We start from the raw sequence: 18,287 nt of genomic DNA on the forward strand, positions 1-18,287 counted from the left end.
ATGGAGACATATGTATCATGTATGTGGATTAGAAGACTCAGTATTGTTAAGACCACAGTTGTCCCCAAACTGATCTGAGATTCAATCTAATTCCTATTAAAATCCTATTAGGCTTGTTTTTAGAAATTATAAGCTCATCCTAAAATTGAAACGAAAATGCAGAGGACATAGAATAGCCAAAACAATTTTGAGAAAGAAGAACAAAATTAGAAGTTACCTAGCTTTCCCAATTTCAATGCCTTTTTAAACTATAGAATTTAAAATAATATCAATAATATATATTAAAAATATAGATCAATAGAAGACAATAAAGAATCCTGATATAAACTCACCTAGTGATAATCAGTTGATTTTCAACAAGAGTTCCAAGGCAATTCAATGGGAAAGTATAGTCTTTTTTATGGGGCTGGGAAAAAATGGTGCTGGAACAATCAGGTATCTATTTGGAGAAGAAGGAAAAAAAAAAAAGAAAAAAGAATTGAGACCCTTCCTTCACACCATTTACAAAAATGAACTCACTATGGAACATAGATGTAAATGTAAGAGGTAAAATTGTACAACTGAGAGAAGGAAACAGAAGAAAATCTTTGTGTCCTCAGGTTAGGCAAAGATTTCTTCAAAAGCATGATCCATTAAAAAAATGGATGAATTGGACTCCTTAAAGCATTTGCTCCTTAAAAGACATCATTAAGAAAATGGAAAACCAAAGTCTAGGGAAAAATATTTGGAAGTCATATACTGTTAAATTTCATATCCAGAACTTACAAAGAACTCTTTCAACTCAATAATAAGAGGACAAATAAATTAATTAAAAAGTAATTAGTAAAGGATTGAATAGTCACTTCACCAAAGAGTATATATGAATAGGTAATAAACGCATGAGAAGATAACATCATTGGTCATTGGGGAAATACAAATTAAAAGCACAATATGATACTGCTTTATGCCACTCAAATGTCTATACTCACAAAGACTGACAAAATCAAGTGTTGGCAAGAATGTGGAGAAACTGCATATATTGCTGCTGGGCATATAAAATAGTATAGCTACTTTGGAAACAATTTTGCAGTTAAACATATGCTTGCCATATGACCCATCAATTTCAGTCCTAGATACCTACCCAAGAGCAATAAAAACATATGTCCATACGAAGATTTGTATGCAAGTGTTTATAATAGTATTATTCACAATAGCCAAAAACTTGGAAACAGGTGAGTGAACTAAAAAGGAACAAACTATAAGTACTTGTAACAACATAGATGGACCTCAGATACTTTATGCCCAGTGAAAGAAACCAAACACAAAAGATAACATATTATATGATTTCATTAATATGAAATTTCTTGAGCAGGGATAACTAATAGATGTAAAAAGCAGATCAGTGGTTCCCTGGAGCTGGGGGTGGGAGTATGGACTGACTGCAGACTGACAAGTGGGAACTTTTTGTGGTGATGGTTACATAACTGTATAGATTCACTAAAAATCATTGAACCAAATACTTAAACAATGGTGAATTTTGTGATATGAAATACGTATCTCAGTAAAACTATAATATATAATTTAATATAAGTACATACTTAACTAGCATATAATATGCATATACTTTAACATTTTTACATCATTTCTATTTGTAGGTAGAAATTTAAGTATTTTCCCTCCAACTGAACATCAAAGCCAGTTGACAGTTCAACTCTATCAAAATATCCAGCTAAGTAGAATGGTGCTATAAGCCTTGCAGTATAGTTTGTGGATACACACTTTAGGCTGGGCATTTTCAAACAGGATAACTAGTAAGGTATTTTGGAGAAATTTTAAGCTCCAATAACTTGGATAATATCCCACCTAAGTAACATTGGTGTTACATGAACTGGGAGAACTCTGGTTTGTAAGACTATTTTTGCTAGGGTTTTACAAGTGATAAAATATGTACTGATTCAGATCCCTCTCCACCAGTGATGTTCTCTGTCCCTGCCTTTCAGCTGGAGCCAAGCAAACATGAAGGGCTTTAGGAGTTTTCTTCCTCAAACTTCAACTGTGGGTTGTGATAACTTATTTAACCTAACGGACAGTGGCCTTTGCATACATACCTGCATACATACATACATACATACATACATACATACATACATAAATTTAACCATTTATTCTTACAAATTTATTATGCAAATTTGTCAAATGTTGTATGATTCTTACCAGTAAAATGACAAAGGATAAAGCTGTTTTAGCAGGAAATATTTTTTGGCAACTTTCCACATAACTACAACAGAAATGACTGCAGGTCTAAAGCAGTGCAATTTGTTAAAGCTGGAAACTATTAGAAGCACAATAGAGAAAGATCACATAAATCTCTTCAGGCTATGAATTTGCTTTAGATATTTCATTAATATTGATTGTACAGATTTTTTTAATCTACTGAATGAGTTTCAGTGTACAGTAACTACGATAGTAATAGCAAAAAATTAGAACAGCATGTTTTCATGAGTTTTGACTTGTTCTTCATTACCTAGCTATGGCTTTGGTTCAAAATTTTTTTAGTCACCAGACAAGAAAAAGATTGTGCATCTTTCAGCCACTATAGAAACAGGTTCTTTTATAAGAGTAGAATATGTTTCATACCTTCTAAGTATTCATAGCACCCTGTTTCAGTCATTCTAGTGTTTCATATCCTTTATTATCCAACCATCAAAAGTTTTATAGAACTTATCTTTTTTTTTTAAGATTTTATTTATGTATTTGAGAGAAAGAGAGTGAGAGAGAGAGCATGAGAGGGGAGAAAGTCAGAGGGAGAAGCACACTCCCCATGGACCAGGGAGCCTGAGGCGGGACTCGATCCCAGGACTCCAGGATCATGACCTGAGCCGAAGGCAGTTGCCCAACCAACTGGATCACCCGGGTGCCTGAAGTTTTCTTTTTTTATTATTTGAGATAATTCACATGCCATAAAATTCACCCTTTTAAAAAGTACACAATTCCGGGGTGCCTGGGTGGCTCAGTGGGTTAAAGCCTCTGCCTTCGGCTCAGGTCATGATCCCAGGGTCCTGGGATCGAGTCCCATATTGGGCTCTCTGCTCAGCAGGGAGCCTGCTTCCTCCTCTCTCTCTGCCTGCCTCTCTGCCTACTTGTGATCTCTGTCTGTCAAATAAATAAATAAAATGTTTAAAAAAAATAAAGTACACAATTCCATGGTTTTTAGTATATTCATAAGTCTCCACAGTCATCACTACCTAATACTAGAACATTTTCATTGTCCCAGACTGAAACCCTGTACCTATTAATAGTCACTCCCCATTCTTTTCTTCCCTAATCTCTGGCATCCACTAATCTACTTTCTGTCTCTGTGGATTTGGAATCATAGAATATGTGGCCTTTTCTGTCTGACTTGTTTCAGTTAGGATAATGTGGCGTTATCAATACTTCATTCCTTTTTATGGCTGAGTAATATTCCATTGTATGGATATACTACCTTTTGTTTATTCATCAGTTGATGGCCATTCAGGTTGGTCCCACTCACTCTTTGGCTATTTTGAATAATGTTGCAATGAATATTCATGTGCACATTTTTGTGTGAACACGCAGTTTCACTTCTTGGCTATAAACCTAGGAGCAGAATTGTTGGATCATATGGTAATTCCATGTTTAACTTTTTAAAAAAGATTTTATTTATTTGACAGAGATCACAAGTAGACAGAGGCAGGCAGAGAGAGGGGGGGAAGCACGCTCCCTGCTGAGCAGAGAGCCTGATTCAGGGCTTGATCCCAGGACTCTGAGACCATGACCTAAGCCGAAGGCAGAGGCTTAACCCACTCAGTCACCCAGGCGCCCCTATCCCCCGCCAATGTTTAACTTTTTGAGAGACTTCCAAACTGTTTTCCAAAATGGCTGTGCTGTTATGTGTGAGGGTTTCACCTTCTGTACACCCATGACAACACTTGTTACTGTTTGTCTTTTCATTATAGTTATTCTAGTAGTTGTGAACAGTGTCTTGTGATTTTGGTTTGCATTTCCTTAATGACTAATGATGTCAAACATCTATCTTTTAATGTGCTTTTGGCCATTTGTATAATTTATTTTGATAAATGCTTATTCAAATTCTTTGAACACTTTTAAATTTGTCTTTTTATCATAGAAGGTATTCTTTAACATTATTCTAAGCTATTTATTCTAAGCTATTTATACTCTTGATTAATATGGTCCAAAACCATTGTGAATCTCTGTAGTTGAAAATACCACTATAATATAACTTCACCCCTGAAATGTAAACATGAGGATAGATCATGAACCTTGCTTAGATGTGAATGCTGAAGAGTCAGGATTATTCTTTACATAACTAATTTCAACTGAATTCAACTAAATTCAAATTAATTTGAATTAGTTAATATCCTGAAGACAACTTATTTGAGTCTGGCAAGAGAAGCTCTTGAGGGAATAAAGTAGAACATTTAAAAACAAAATAACAATTTGAGAATATGGTATCTGTAGCTTTTAAAAATTATTATTTATTTTACACGCCCCCCCCCCCAAAAAAAAGCTGTTTTGTGTTGCCAAGAAACCAGACCATGCCTGGAGGTTTCTTTAAAGTATAAGGGGGATTTTAAAAATAAATTGATACAGAAAGGGAAAAATCCATTCTGATTGATCAAGGAATTGAAGCATGTAGGATGTTCTGAGTCCCATCCACTAACAGAAGATACCAGCTCGTTAGCATCAAGCTTACATTTAATTGGCCAAACTACCTATATTATAGTAGCATATATGAAGGATAAAAGAGGGAAACACGCACTTGATTGAGACTTAGTGGCATGGCAGGAATCAAAGGAGAAATGGGAAGTGGTGTTGAAGTCTCTGACCCAAACTTAGGGTAGAGAGGCACTTTGCCTTTCTGTTGTATTACCCTGTGGCCTAGGTGGAAGAATGGATATATAAAATGCTTATCTCTTGAGGTACTGCTCTGTAGGATGGTGTGGAAAGGAGTTTTCCTGTGGCAGATGCCCTCTCTAGTCTCCCTTCCTTTTCTTTTCAATATAAGATCACTTTCACTTTGCTCCTGAGGCTGCCATGAGTATTATGTTCTCTTTCAATTTTTTCATATGGCAATTCTGTTTACTTTCTGGGAACAGTCTTTAGTCTCCCCCCTTAATACACATCCATGTGGACTCTTTGCATTCAGCCTGCCTGTCCAATCTCATAGAATGTGCACTGAGAAAACTAATTGCAGAGATAAATTGGTTGTTGATGTGCATGACTGATCAAGAGCAAAGTACCTTAATTTCAGATGCCTTCAGAGAGCTTTTTCTTTAACTTCTCCTTTTAAGAGGAAGATTATAAAGTATTATCATTACTTCAGGTCAGAATTATATTGCTTTTGGTCAAAAGCTGTTGTAAGATTTACAAAGTAATAGAAACAAGCAATCTAAAGATAAATTATGAAGATCAAAGCAATTCAAAATTAAAGTGAATCTGAGTGTAAGCGTAGGTATGGCTTTAGAGTAAAAAAGACCTCAGACCATACATTATTTGTCTTTTTTAAACTATAACTTCTAAAATAGCTTCAATTTTTTTTTTTAAATTTTTAGGGAAAAGACTTGAGTAGTCATTTAAGTATGTTGTCCATAGTTGGATACAAATTGTTCCAACAATTTCAGTTCTGTTCCAGATATAACAGTAGAGTGATTTGGAGGTAATACGGAAGGAAGGTCCTACAAGCATATACTAGGTACCAGCCTTGGTTTATAGCTTCAACTATATTTTATTTGCTGATAATTTCCAAACCTGTATGTTTTAACTCTGGCTTCCTCCCTTGTCTATAGACTTGTATTTTTATCTATTTGTGGGAATTTTACCTGGATATCTGTTAGGTACCTCAGCCACTTCAATGTGTCTCAAACTGAAATTTTTAATTAATTAAGCAAGTAAGTAATTTTTATTTATTTGACAGAGAGAGATACAGCAAGAGAGGGAACACCAACAGGGAGAGTGGGAGAGGGAGAAGCAGGCTTCCCGCTGGGCAGGGAGCCTGAAGCAGGGCTCGATCCCTGGACCCTGAGATCATGACCTGAGCTGAAAGCAGATGCCCAACAACTGAGCCACCCAAGTGCCCCTCAAACTGATTATTTTTAAAATATTTTATTTATTTATTTATTTAGAGAGACAAGCAGGCAAAGGAGCAGAGGGAGAGGGACAAGCAGATCCCCTATTGAGCACAGAGCCCATTAGGGGGCTCAGTCTCATGACCCTGAGATCATGACCTGAGCCAGGATCAAGAGTCAGATGCTGGGCCCCTGGGTGGCTCAGTGGGTTAAAGCCTCTGCCTTCAACTCAGGTCATGATCCCGGAGTCCTGGGATCGAGCCCCACATCGGGCTGTCTGCTCAGCAGGGAGCCTGCTTCCCTTCCTCTCTCTCTGCCTACTTGTGATCTCTCTCTCCGTCAAAAAAAAAAAAGTCAGATGCTTAATCAACTGAGCCACCCAGGTGCCCCTCAAACTGAATTTTTTAAATTTAAAAAAAATTTTAAGTTTCTTCCCCAATTTACCTGTCCTTCCTTATTTCTGTATTTTGATTTATGACTTTGTTAACATCTTCTCATCATTAATCTTTACTTCTGCCCTTCCCAGACTGCCAGCTCATAACCTTTGAATTGTCTTTCGGATCTAGCCATCTACTGCCTCCCCTCTGTCACTGACCCAGTGTATGCCCTCACCACCTGCTCTTTAAAAAATTCTCATTATCTGGGACGCCTGGGTGGCTCAGTTGGTTGAGCAGCTGCCTTTGGCTCAGGTCATGATCCCAGCGTCCTGGGATTGAGTCCCACATCGGGCTCCTTGCTTGGCGGGGAGCCTGCTTCTCCCTCTGCCTCTGCCTGCCATTCTGTCTGCCTGTGCTCGCTCTCTCTCCCTCTCTCTCTGACAAATAAATAAAGTCTTAAAAAAAAAAATTCTCATTATCATTGTAAAAGTAATGAATGCTTCTTAAAAAAGAAATCAAAACCTTCAGAAGTTTATAAAATAAAAAATCCAATTCTTTCTCTTCCAATTCTACTTCTCTCACGCAACTACTGTGTCTGTTTGGTTTGTATTATTGCCAGACACTTTCTATGCATTTCTAAACATATAGGTAAAGATGTGGAAATAATCTCAAATACTTTCCATCTTTTGCTTGTTAATGGCCAGTGAGGATTAAAACATCTTTCTCAGTAGTCTCCCTGCCTAATCCCATCTCCACACTGGCCATTAACAGAGTTGTCTACCTAAATAGCAAAGTTGCTCGGCTTAAAGAGCTCTTCTTGTTCCCTATCACCTATCCAATCCGGACCAACCCCTTAGTATTGCATATATAGAAACTCTTCAGAGTCTGGGCCTGGCATCTGTCTCCAACCTTACTCCTTGCCACTTCTGCTTTGTTCCTTACCTCATTATTCCCTGGATTGGTCATGCCTCATCATGTCTCCCTACCTTTGCACATATGCCTACTCTTTTCTCTACATGGCAGGTTTCTACTCATTCTTCAGGATCCTGCTCATCTGTTGCCTGTTCTGCTGAGGTGTCTTTATGTCTTTACCATTTTTCCCAAAGCAGAGATAATGGCTCTCTTCTCCATTCCTCCAATGCCTTAATCATATCTTGGGTTTGGTTTGGTTTTTGGTCTGTTTATATGTCTCTTCCCTAGTTCCCTAAAAAAGCAGAACTCTTGTTTTACATATCATTTTGTGTCTGCAACTCTGCTTGCACAGAACAGGCATTTAGTAAATGTTGGTAAACAGACATGTCTGTATTTTAGACTTATTTTGCTATAAAGACCTGTCTAAGTAAACAAAGTAAAATTTTAGATCCCATCACTTTTTGGAATTTTGAAGCCATTTTGCTTAAGATTTTTATGAGTTTTTCTTAATGTTATTATTTTTGGCCTTTTAAGAATGATAGTACAATTTCGGCATGGCCTTATTTCTTATAAAATAACTCAGCTTTTAATGGAATACTATGTAACAATTAAAAATAATGAGCTAGGTCTCCATATAAATAAGAAGAGATGTACAAGATATGTTGTGAAATAAAAAGTGAGTTACATAAAAGTTTGATCCCGTTTTTAAGGATGTTAGGTGTAAAGAAATCAAGACAAATATAAGTTAGATTATCCTTTTTTCTTTATTTTTTTATTCTCCAAACTTTTTATTAAAACATTTATTTATTTTATTTTAGAGAGAGAGCGAGAGCACGAGAGCATGAGAGCAGGGGTAGGGGCAGAGGGAGCGATAGACCCTAAAGCAGGCTCCAAGCTGAGTGTCGAGCCCAATGTGGGGCTCAGTCTTGCAACCCTGAGATCATGACCAGAGCTGAAACCAAGAGTCAGATGCTCAACTGACTGACCCACGTAGGTGCCCTTATTCTCCAATCTTTTAATATAGTATTTCTACTGTATAATTCTGCACTGTTTAAATTTTTGTACACTAAGCATATACTTTCAGAAGCAGAAAAAAAAAAATCAAACCAACCACTCTTTAGTTTTCAACCTTTCGTATTCTTATTCACAAAAAAATAAAGTCTAGATAGCAGAAGTTTGTTTTGTTTTGTTTTTAGTTTGCCCAGAGAGTTAAAAAATATCCTTAAGTAAAAACTGAAATATAATCATGAGTCTGAAGATGTTTTAGCTCTATACATATGAGATCTGGTCAGTTAGGAAGTGTTTAAGTGCCTACTGTGTGAGTGTAGTGTGCCAGGTGCTGTAGTAGAATATGAAGGATGTAGTTTCTCTTGTGTAGTAACTTACAGCTTATGCTGAGTAGAAGAAATTCCTGAGTAGCAGTTTGTGAAGGAGATAAAATAAGTTATAGTCTATAATTACCTATTTTAAAGATATTTTTTCTAAATTGAAAAATTTCCCTTAACTTTGAGGATGAAACTTTATTTCAGTGTTTTATTAGGAACTGAAACATAAGATTTATTTTGTTGTAAAGTCAGATTGGAAAGGACATTTGCTTATAGGTGAGACATGATGAAAAAATAAGATAGCATAAGAAAGATTTTTTTTTTAGTGATTAAAGGGCAAACATTTTAAAATATAAACCCATGAAGTCAGTTCCTAATAAAGATGCCATATGTGTTTGACTATGATCTGAATTGTCACTCAGATCATTAAACAGTGAAAATACAGATTTATAGTTGCTGTACAAAGAGGATTTTCTTGACATACTTAGTTGATATTTTCTCTAAGTTTGACTGAATAATTGTTAACTGAATATCTTTGGCTTACCATTTGCTACCAAGGTAGGTTTGGTTTAAAGTTTCAGGATTCTAAAACTCACTGAAAATCGTTTGGGATATTTTGTCTCCTCTACCTGTAGAATGAAGCAGAATTTTAATAGAAAGGACTTGGTTTATGTATTTAAACAGTTTTCTTCTGAAAATGAGATACTTTTTTTATGATGGAGAATCCATTGCGATTGCTGCTTTTTTCTTTCTTTCTTTCTTTTTTTTTTTTTTTGCTTCCTACTGAAGAAGCTCTTAGTGCACTTGCTAAGAACATAAGGAGTCATGTCAGAGGTCAGCTGTTTGAGTCCATTTTCCCACAGTTGCCTGGTGCGAGTGATCTTTTACTGTGTTTTAAAAAAATGGGCAAGGATTAGAGAGGATTAGAAAGAATATTACCCTCCCAAACGTAGGCCCAAGGCACTAAGGGGAGAGAACCCAGCCAGGCAGCAAATGGGCTTTGCTTGACCAGGACACAACCTCTGCTGCATTCCTTTAAGAAACTGAATGGGAAATGTTAAGTCCCCAAACTGGATTAGTAAATAATCTCATAGCTTGTGACATCTGCTAAAATAAATTGATGAGTAGACTGCATTCTTACACTTTGAGGAGAGAGCCAGAGACATCAAGATTAACTATGCTTCCCCCCCACCAGCTTTATTGAGGTATAGGAGTAAGCGTAATTAAAGATGAGCGTTAAACTCAGTGAGTGCTGGAAAGGCACATTTCATAAAAAAGAAAAAATTATTTTAGCTATATTAATACAATGCGTACCTACATATTGACTAATAAACTAAAGTTCAATTTTGAAACCACTACACCTTTTTGTTTCTTCCTGCTTATAGCAGTTTTACAAAGTGCCACAAATTTCAGCTCAAATTTATGTCGTTTATCCCTTAGTTTGTGTAACCTGAGGAACTTAGAATTTAAAGTTTGAGAATATATAATTTACAACACTTCTTAGGAGTGTTTCTCTTTCTACCTTTTATAACAGAAGTTAATGTGGCTTGGACCTTATGACACATAATTTGGTATCAAATTATGAAGAATCCAAGAGGTTGTTTCAGACCAGTCTAGTAGGGAAAGACCAGTCTGTCTTAGTCTTTGGAGGAAGTATTTAGCTAACTAAACGTTTTTTGAAAAGTTTTAAGTTGACCACTTTAATAGTAAAGATGATGTACAAGTGGTTAATTTTGCATCTTTCTTCATGTAATTAGGACATTTAATTAGACTGCTTTTGTTGTGGATTATAATATTAAGATAAGTATTTTCTTTAAGAATTTAAGATATAATTTAATTTCATATGTGAATAAGAACTGATAGGCTATAACTTCTTTAACAGGCACACTCACTAATTTCCTTTTTTTTTTTTTAAGATTATTTATTTATTTGACACAGAGAGAGAGAGAGAGAGAGAGAGAGATCACAAGTAGGCAGAGAAGCAGGCACAGAGAGAGGGGGAAGCAGGCTCCCTGCTGAGCAGAGAGCCCAATGCGGGACTTGATCTCAGGACCCTGAGATCATGACCTGAGCCGAAGGCAGAGGCTTAACCCACTGAGCCACCCAGGTGCCCCAACACTCACTAATTTCTTAAATGTATCTTGCTCTAAGCTTTCTTAACTTGTTTAAGTTGGCCTGTACTCCAGCCTGCTGTGTCTCCCCAACCTGCCGCCTGATCTGTTCACCTACGTTTTACACATCATTTTATATCAATTCGAATCCCAAATTCCATCAAGTGGTTTATTCTTAACTCCTAAATCATAATTAATACCTTCTAAATGTGTAGTTACCATATGACCCAGCACTTCCATTACAAGGTATATACCAAGAGAAATGAAAACAGATGTTCACATAAAAACATGAAAGATGTTTCTTTCAACAAAAGATGAAAACAACCAAATGTTCATCAAATAATGAATGGATAAATAAATGTGGTATATTCATATAATGGAATATTATTCAGCCACAAAAAGGAATGAGGTGTACTGGTATATAACATGGATGTACCTTGAAAACATTATGCAGAGCGGAGGAAACTGGTTAAAATAGACTATATATTATGTGATTCTCTTTGTATGAAATAGCCAGAACAGGCAAATTTATAGAGATGCAAAGTGGATTAGTGGTTCCTTAGGGGGAATGGGGATTAGAGGGTAATAAAGAAGGAGGGTGGGATTCTTTTTGTGGTGATGAAAATGTTCTAAAATTGACTGTGATAATGGTTGTACATATCTGTGAATATATTTAAAAACCATTAAGTTGTACACTTTTTTTGAGTTGTACACTTAATTGGGTGAATTGTAAAATATGAATTATATCTCAATAAAGCTATTATTAAAAAACTAAAAAAATAGTATCTTCTATCCAAATTCTTACATACACTGTTTATACCTCTAGTAAAACACTCAGCAGAGTCTTGTTATAATTATTAACTTAAGAAATCTGTCTTTCTCATTATATTAGGACGCTCCAGAGAATCTAGTGTTTCCTAACAAACATAGTGCTTTGCTCTCAGTAGATATTAATTTAATTGAATGTATTCACAATTAAGTTCCTCCATTTATAAAATGAGAACAAGAGAAAAAAGAATTGAATGTCACCACAAAATATTGTTCCAAAATTGTATTTTATGATTTTTATACTTAATTCTCTTTTGGAAAAATGGATATTTATTCTCACATTATTTCCTCAGCATGAGTTTCCATTACATATTTACCAAGATCATAAATAAGCCATTTATCCCTTATTTTTGACTTTAGGAATATTCTAATCTTTGGAATTGGCATATAGAAGCATTTTATATACATGTTATCATGTGACCCTCTTGTCATCTCAACAAGCTTAATGTTTTTTTTTTAAAGCAAATTGACATTATAAAATTTGAATCTACATTTTTGTGGGTATTTGAACTGAACATTATTTAATTTTTCATTTTTCTGTGGTATGTCTTTGTGTGTGTTATCTTTCTAGTATTTACTAGAGATGAAAAGTCTAATTTTACCTCCAGAACACATTCTGAAACGGGGTGATAGTGAAGCAATCGCCTATGCTTTCTTCCATCTTCAGCACTGGAAGAGAATAGAAGGTGCTCTTAATCTCCTACAGTGTACGTGGGAAGGCAGTAAGTATTCTTTTCCAAATGTACTACTAATCTCTCAGACTATTCATTGCATTCCCAAGCAGCCTTTTTAAATGAGATTGTCTGAGTTTCCCTACGTATTGTTTTTCAGATTGCTTTCTAAGTGAACCCAGAGGTGTTTGTTTGATTTATTGGTAGGAGAAATACTTAATGTACTTACGTTGATGCCACATTTAGGAAGAGCAAAATGAGAAACTGTTACAGTATCTGCCGTATGTTCATTTAAATTACATATTTGTAAGGGAAAAAATGAAAACTTACATTCCTTGATTTATAGGCTTTTTAATATGGTTGAGTTATTGTAATATTTTTTAAATTGGACTTTTGTTTTATTTTCTGATTTTACATCTTGAAACTATTTTCTTCACAACTAGTATCAACTCTTGTTCTTTTTTAAAAATCTGTTTTTTTATTGTGGTAAAATACACATAACATAAAAGTTACTATTTTAACCATTTTATTATTTTTATTATTTTTTAAAGATTTTTTTTTATAAAATTTTTTTTTAAAGATTTTATTTATTTATTTGACAGAGAGAGATCACAAGTAGACGGAGAGGCAGGCAGAGAGAGAGGGGGGGGGAAGCAGGCTCCCCGCTGAGCAGAGAGCCCGATGCGGGACTCGATCCCAGGACCCTGAGATCATGACCTGAGCCGAAGGCAGCGGCTTAACCCACTGAGCCACCCAGGCGCCCTAAAGATTTTATTTTTAAGTAATCTCCACACCCAACATGGGGCTCAAACTCACAACCCTGAGATCAAATTGCATACTCTGCCGACTGGGTCGGCCAGGCACCCCCATTTTAACAGTTTGAAAATGTACAGTTCAGTGGCATTGTGTATATTCACCTTGTTGTGCAACCATCACCATCATCTATCCCTAGATCTTTTTCATCATCCCAGTCTGAAAATTCTGTACCTGTTAGATAGTAACTCCCCATTTTTTCCCTCCTTTCCAGCTCCTAGTAACCATTCTGCTTTCTGTTTCTGACTTTGACTAGTCTGGGTATATTTTATAGTGGAATCCTATAATGAGTGTTTGTCATATTAAATCAGGCTTACTTCACTAGCATAATGTTGCAGCACGTGTCAGAAAATCATTCCTGTTTAGGGCTGAATGATATTCCACTGTATGTATATACATACTTTGTTTATCCATCCATCTGTCAGTGGACATTTGGGTTGTTACCAACTTTTGGTTATTATGAATAATGCTGATATGAATATGGGTATTACAAGTATTTGTTCAAGTTCCTGCTTTCAGTTCTTTGGGGTATATACCTAGAAATGGAACCAGTAGCTTATATAATTATAATTCTGTGTTTAATTTTCTGAGGAACTGTCTTACTATTTTCTGTGGCAGCTATACCATTTTATATTCCACCAGCAATGCACAAAGGTTTCTCTTTCTCTGTTTCCTTGGCAACATTTGTTTTTTTGGGTTTTTTTTGTTTGTTTTTTTTAAATAATGGCCGTACTAATGGGTGTGAAGTGGTATTTCATTGTGGGCTTGATGTGCATTTTCCTAATAATTAGTGTTGTTGAAATTTTTTTATGTCCTAACTGGCCATTTGTATATCTTCTTTGGAAAACTAGATTGTTTTTCAACTAACTACCAGATCCCTTATTTGTAACTTCCTAAAATCACTTAGAAAATGAAAAGGCTTAATCAAAATATTTTGTCAGTTGAATTCTTATAATGATTGTCTTGAAAAGTACACTCCTGGGGCACCTGGGTGGCTCAGTGGTTTAAGCCTCTGCCTTCGGCTCAGGTCATGATCTCAGGGTCCTGGGAACGAGCCCCACATCAGGCTCTCTGCTCAGCAGGGAGCCTGCTTCCCCCTCTCTCTCTGCCTGCTTCTCTGCCTACTTGTGATCTCTGTCTGTCAAATAAATAAATAAAATTAAAAAAAAAAGTACACTCCTGCTATCAATAAAAATTCAAAAATAAATTCAATACTCATTAACTAGAATTGGTTAACCCCCTCAGTTCCCAAACTTTGTACTGAGGCACCTTGGGGCATTGTAGCAAATTCACAAGCGTGCCATGGGATATTTAAAATTTTCAGTGGGAACAGCAGTACTCAACATCTGTCAAGCATCATTCAAACTCTTAGCTCTGCATAGTTGAAGGTTTCACCATTAGGTGGCTCTCCATTCTCTATTTCTTTTGATGTCATAGCTTTGCAAAGCTGGGTTTTTCTTTTCTTTTCTTTTTTTTTTTAGATTTTTATTTATTTGACAGAGAGAGATCACAAGTGGGCAGAGAGGCAGAGAGAAAGAGAGAGGAGGAAGCAGGCTCCCTGTGGAGTAGAGAGCCCGATGTGGGACTCGATCCCAGGACCCTGAGGTCATGACCTGAGCTGAAGGCAGAGGCTTAACCCACTGAGCCACCCACGTGCCCCCAAAGCTGGGTTTTTCTTAATTGCTATGGTTAAAAGAAGTACCACACAAAAAAATTAATGTGGAACAGGAAATGAGGATGGCAGTGCCTAATCTGATTCCAAGGTTTTAAAAGTTATGTGGTGCCCAAGAGGTCCATACATGCCATTAGTAAGAAAATGTAATTGTTTAAAAATTAAATCATTAGAGGCACCTGGCTAGTTCAGTCGGTAGAGCATACCGCTCTTGATCTTGGGGTTGTAGGTTCAAGCCCCATACTGAGTGTAGAGATTACTTTAAAAAAATAAAATCCTTTAAAAAAATGAAATAATTGTTTTCCCTTCATTTTATATATATATATATATTTATATTTCATATAAATATATTATATATTTAAATTTATATTTTATAAATATATTTATATTTTATATATTTATATTTATAGATTTATTTTATATATATGTAAAAATATATATTTCTCTTTAATTTATATGTATATGTATATATATATATATACACACACATATATATATTTTTTCCTTTAATATATATATGTATATTGGACCCACTATGTAAAGGGAACTGTTAGGTATTTCTTTCAGCCTAGGGACATCATAAACTGAGACATGAAGGGTACTGTGTATCCTTGAAGCAAGAGAATTTGGGAACTTCTGCATTAACTGCTTGCTAAGGGTCAGGCACAGTGCTTGCCACAGACAATATGCACATTAATGAACCTGGGACTGCTAAAACTGAGGAGTGGAATGTCTTTGGGTAATTAGACTTCCTTTTGCTTTTTCTCTAGTAGTCTATAAGCTCTTCAAAGCTAGGTCCTCTATCTCATTGATCCTGTATATATCTTCAGTGCCTGATGTTCTGCCTTGCACATAGGAGGTTTTCAGTAAATATGGAACTTACATTGTATTTCATAAATAATCTTCTTTATGAATGATTTCCTAGTGTTACCACTGATTTGTTCTGTGACTTTGGACAACTTCCTACTTTTTATTGTGGCAGAACAAAATTCATGTTTTGACAGAAGCTTATAGAGCTAAGCAGTAAAGGAAAAACAGAAACCTTATCACAATTTTTATGAATACTCAGCTAGTTGAGTAGGTAACAAAGATTCCTTCTTTAAGAAGTCTGAAAGAGCTGATGATAATCTAGATCAGGGTTGGGTAAACTCATTCTGTAAAGAGCCAGATGGTAAGTATTTAGTCTCTGTGGCTATAGCTGCGGTCATAACTACCCAACTCTTGTAGCATGAAAGCAACATTACATAATATATAAATGAACAAGCAGGATTTTTTTTTTAAAGTCTTATTTATTTATTTATATGACAGAGGGAGAGAGATCACAAGTAGGCAGAGAGAGAGGGGGAAGCAGGCTCCCCGCTGAGCAGAGAGCCCAATGCAGGGCTCTATCACAGGACTCCAAGATCATGACCTGAGCTGAAGGCAGAGGCTTAACCCTCTGAGCCACCCAGGCACCCCTGAACAAGCAGTTTTAACATCTGTATTCTAATAAAATTTTATTTATAAATATATATATTGGTCCAGGTCTGGCCAATGGGTGATGCTTTGGTGACCTCTGATCTAAGTTAAATTCTGCTTGTAGAAAATTTTAGTGACATCTAACACATGAAGTTAGGAGCCGTTGAGAACTCTTATAGGTTGCTAACAGTTAAGGTCACAACATTTATACATGTGGCAATTTTATGAAGATTCTTGGAAGAAAAGGAATTCATACCCACAGAGTTAAGTCTGTTGTGTTTATAGCCAGGAGACAGAGGCAAGAAGGATCCAGCCAGCCTTATCACCCATTACTCCCTTTAGTTTTATTCCAGCCAGACCATTCTATTCTCTAAATAAATCTTATTTTTCCTCTTAGTCCTTCTTTTGTTTACTTTGTTTCTTTCATCTAAAAGTATCTCTAAAAAATTAATAAATTCTATGTGAAAGTTTTATAAAGATATGTCTCCAAAATAGCTTCAATCTGTAGTATGGGATGAAAGTGAATCTGAATGGAATGTCAACCTGTGTATTTTTTTTTCCTCAGCTTTTAGAATGATTCCATATCCATTAGAAAAAGGCCATCTATTTTATCCTTATCCCAGCTGCACAGAGACTGCTGATAGAGAGCTCTTACCTAGTAAGTAAATATTCTAATTTTCCTAAACTTAAAAGTACTTGTGAGATTGTTTTTCCGTAGTATTTTTCTCATAGTAAAACTGCCTTTGGTTGAAGTTCAGGATACTGTTTAAAATATTACTTTAGCCACTTCTTGGATATAGTTGCATAAGTTCATTCCCATGTATTTTTGGGGTAAAATGCTATGTGAGATGCAATGAAGAACACAAAAATTGAAGATATTAAAAAGAGCAGTCATCTTACAAACATTTGAAGAAGTAATAATACCAATCCTTCACAAACTCTTTTCAGAAAAGACAGGAAGAAAGAACACTTCCCAGCTTATTTGTGAGACCAGTATTACCCTGGTACCGAAACCAAAGACATTACAAGAAAACTATAGAAGGATATCCCTCATGAATATAGACACAAACATGGTCAACGAAATATTAGCAAACTGAATCCAGCCACATATAAAGAAGATTATACTCCAGAGCAAGTGGGATTTACCTCACAAATGCAAGTGTTTTAACATTTCAAAAGGCAGTGCATCATGTTAAGAGAATAAATGACAACAGATGCAGGAAAAGCGGCTGACAAAAAAATCCAACAACCATTCATGGTAAAAATTTTGAGCAAACTAGGAATAAAAGAGAATTTCCTTAACCTGACAAACAGCATCTACGAAAACCCCACTGCTGACAGCATCCTTAATGGTGATTTTATGATTTAAACACTGAATGCTTTCTCCCTAAGATTAGGAATAAGGCAGGGATGTCTGCTCTCCCCACTCCTCTTCAGCATTGTACTGGAGATCCTAATCAGTGCAATCAAGGCAGAAAAAATAAATAAATAAATAAATAAATAAATAAAAGGAATTCATGTTGGAAAGGAAGAAGACCTGTCTTTATTCACAGATGACATCATGTTCTCTGTAGGAAATCCTAAGAAATTCATAAAAATACTTTAGATCTAATAAACAAGTTCAGCAAGTTTGTAAGATATAATATCTGCATATAAAACTTAGTTGCATATTTATATACTGGCAGTGAATAATCAGTCCAAAAATGAACTTTAGAAAACATTTCTAATCACAGTAGCATCAAAAAGAACAAACAATTTAGGAATGACTTAACAAAAGAAGTATGTGTCTTGTATGCTAAAAACAATGTAATTTTCTGGGAGAGATTAAAGAAAATCTAAGTAAATGGAGAGACATTCCATGTTTACTAATTGGAAAACCCAATATTATTTATATGGCAATTCTCTCCAAATTGATCTACAGATTCAATACAATCCCTACTAAAATCCCAGGAGGGATTTTGCAAAAACTGAGAAGCTGACCTCAAAATTTATATGGAAAGGTACAACACTCAGAATAGCCAAAACAATCTTTAC

At 35.6% G+C, this 18,287-nt stretch overlaps 1 protein-coding gene across 9 annotated transcripts in view; it reads left to right on the plus strand.

Annotated features, from left to right (window-relative positions):
* Positions 1-18,287, plus strand: part of ST7L (suppression of tumorigenicity 7 like) — a 119,806-nt gene that overhangs the window by 38,136 nt on the left and 63,383 nt on the right. For all 9 annotated transcript variants that reach the window (XR_007126750.1, XM_047726680.1, XM_047726685.1 and 6 more), the window contains 2 exons: positions 12,211-12,361; positions 16,819-16,911. Coding sequence is in view for 8 of the 9 variants with exons in the window: in XM_047726680.1 (XP_047582636.1) it covers positions 12,211-12,361; positions 16,819-16,911 (244 nt within the window). In the remaining variant the exon portion in view is untranslated. The remainder of the gene's footprint in view (positions 1-12,210; positions 12,362-16,818; positions 16,912-18,287) is intronic.

The sequence above is a fragment of the Lutra lutra genome, chromosome 4 (assembly GCF_902655055.1).
Source record: "Lutra lutra chromosome 4, mLutLut1.2, whole genome shotgun sequence".
NCBI lineage: Eukaryota > Metazoa > Chordata > Mammalia > Carnivora > Mustelidae > Lutra > Lutra lutra.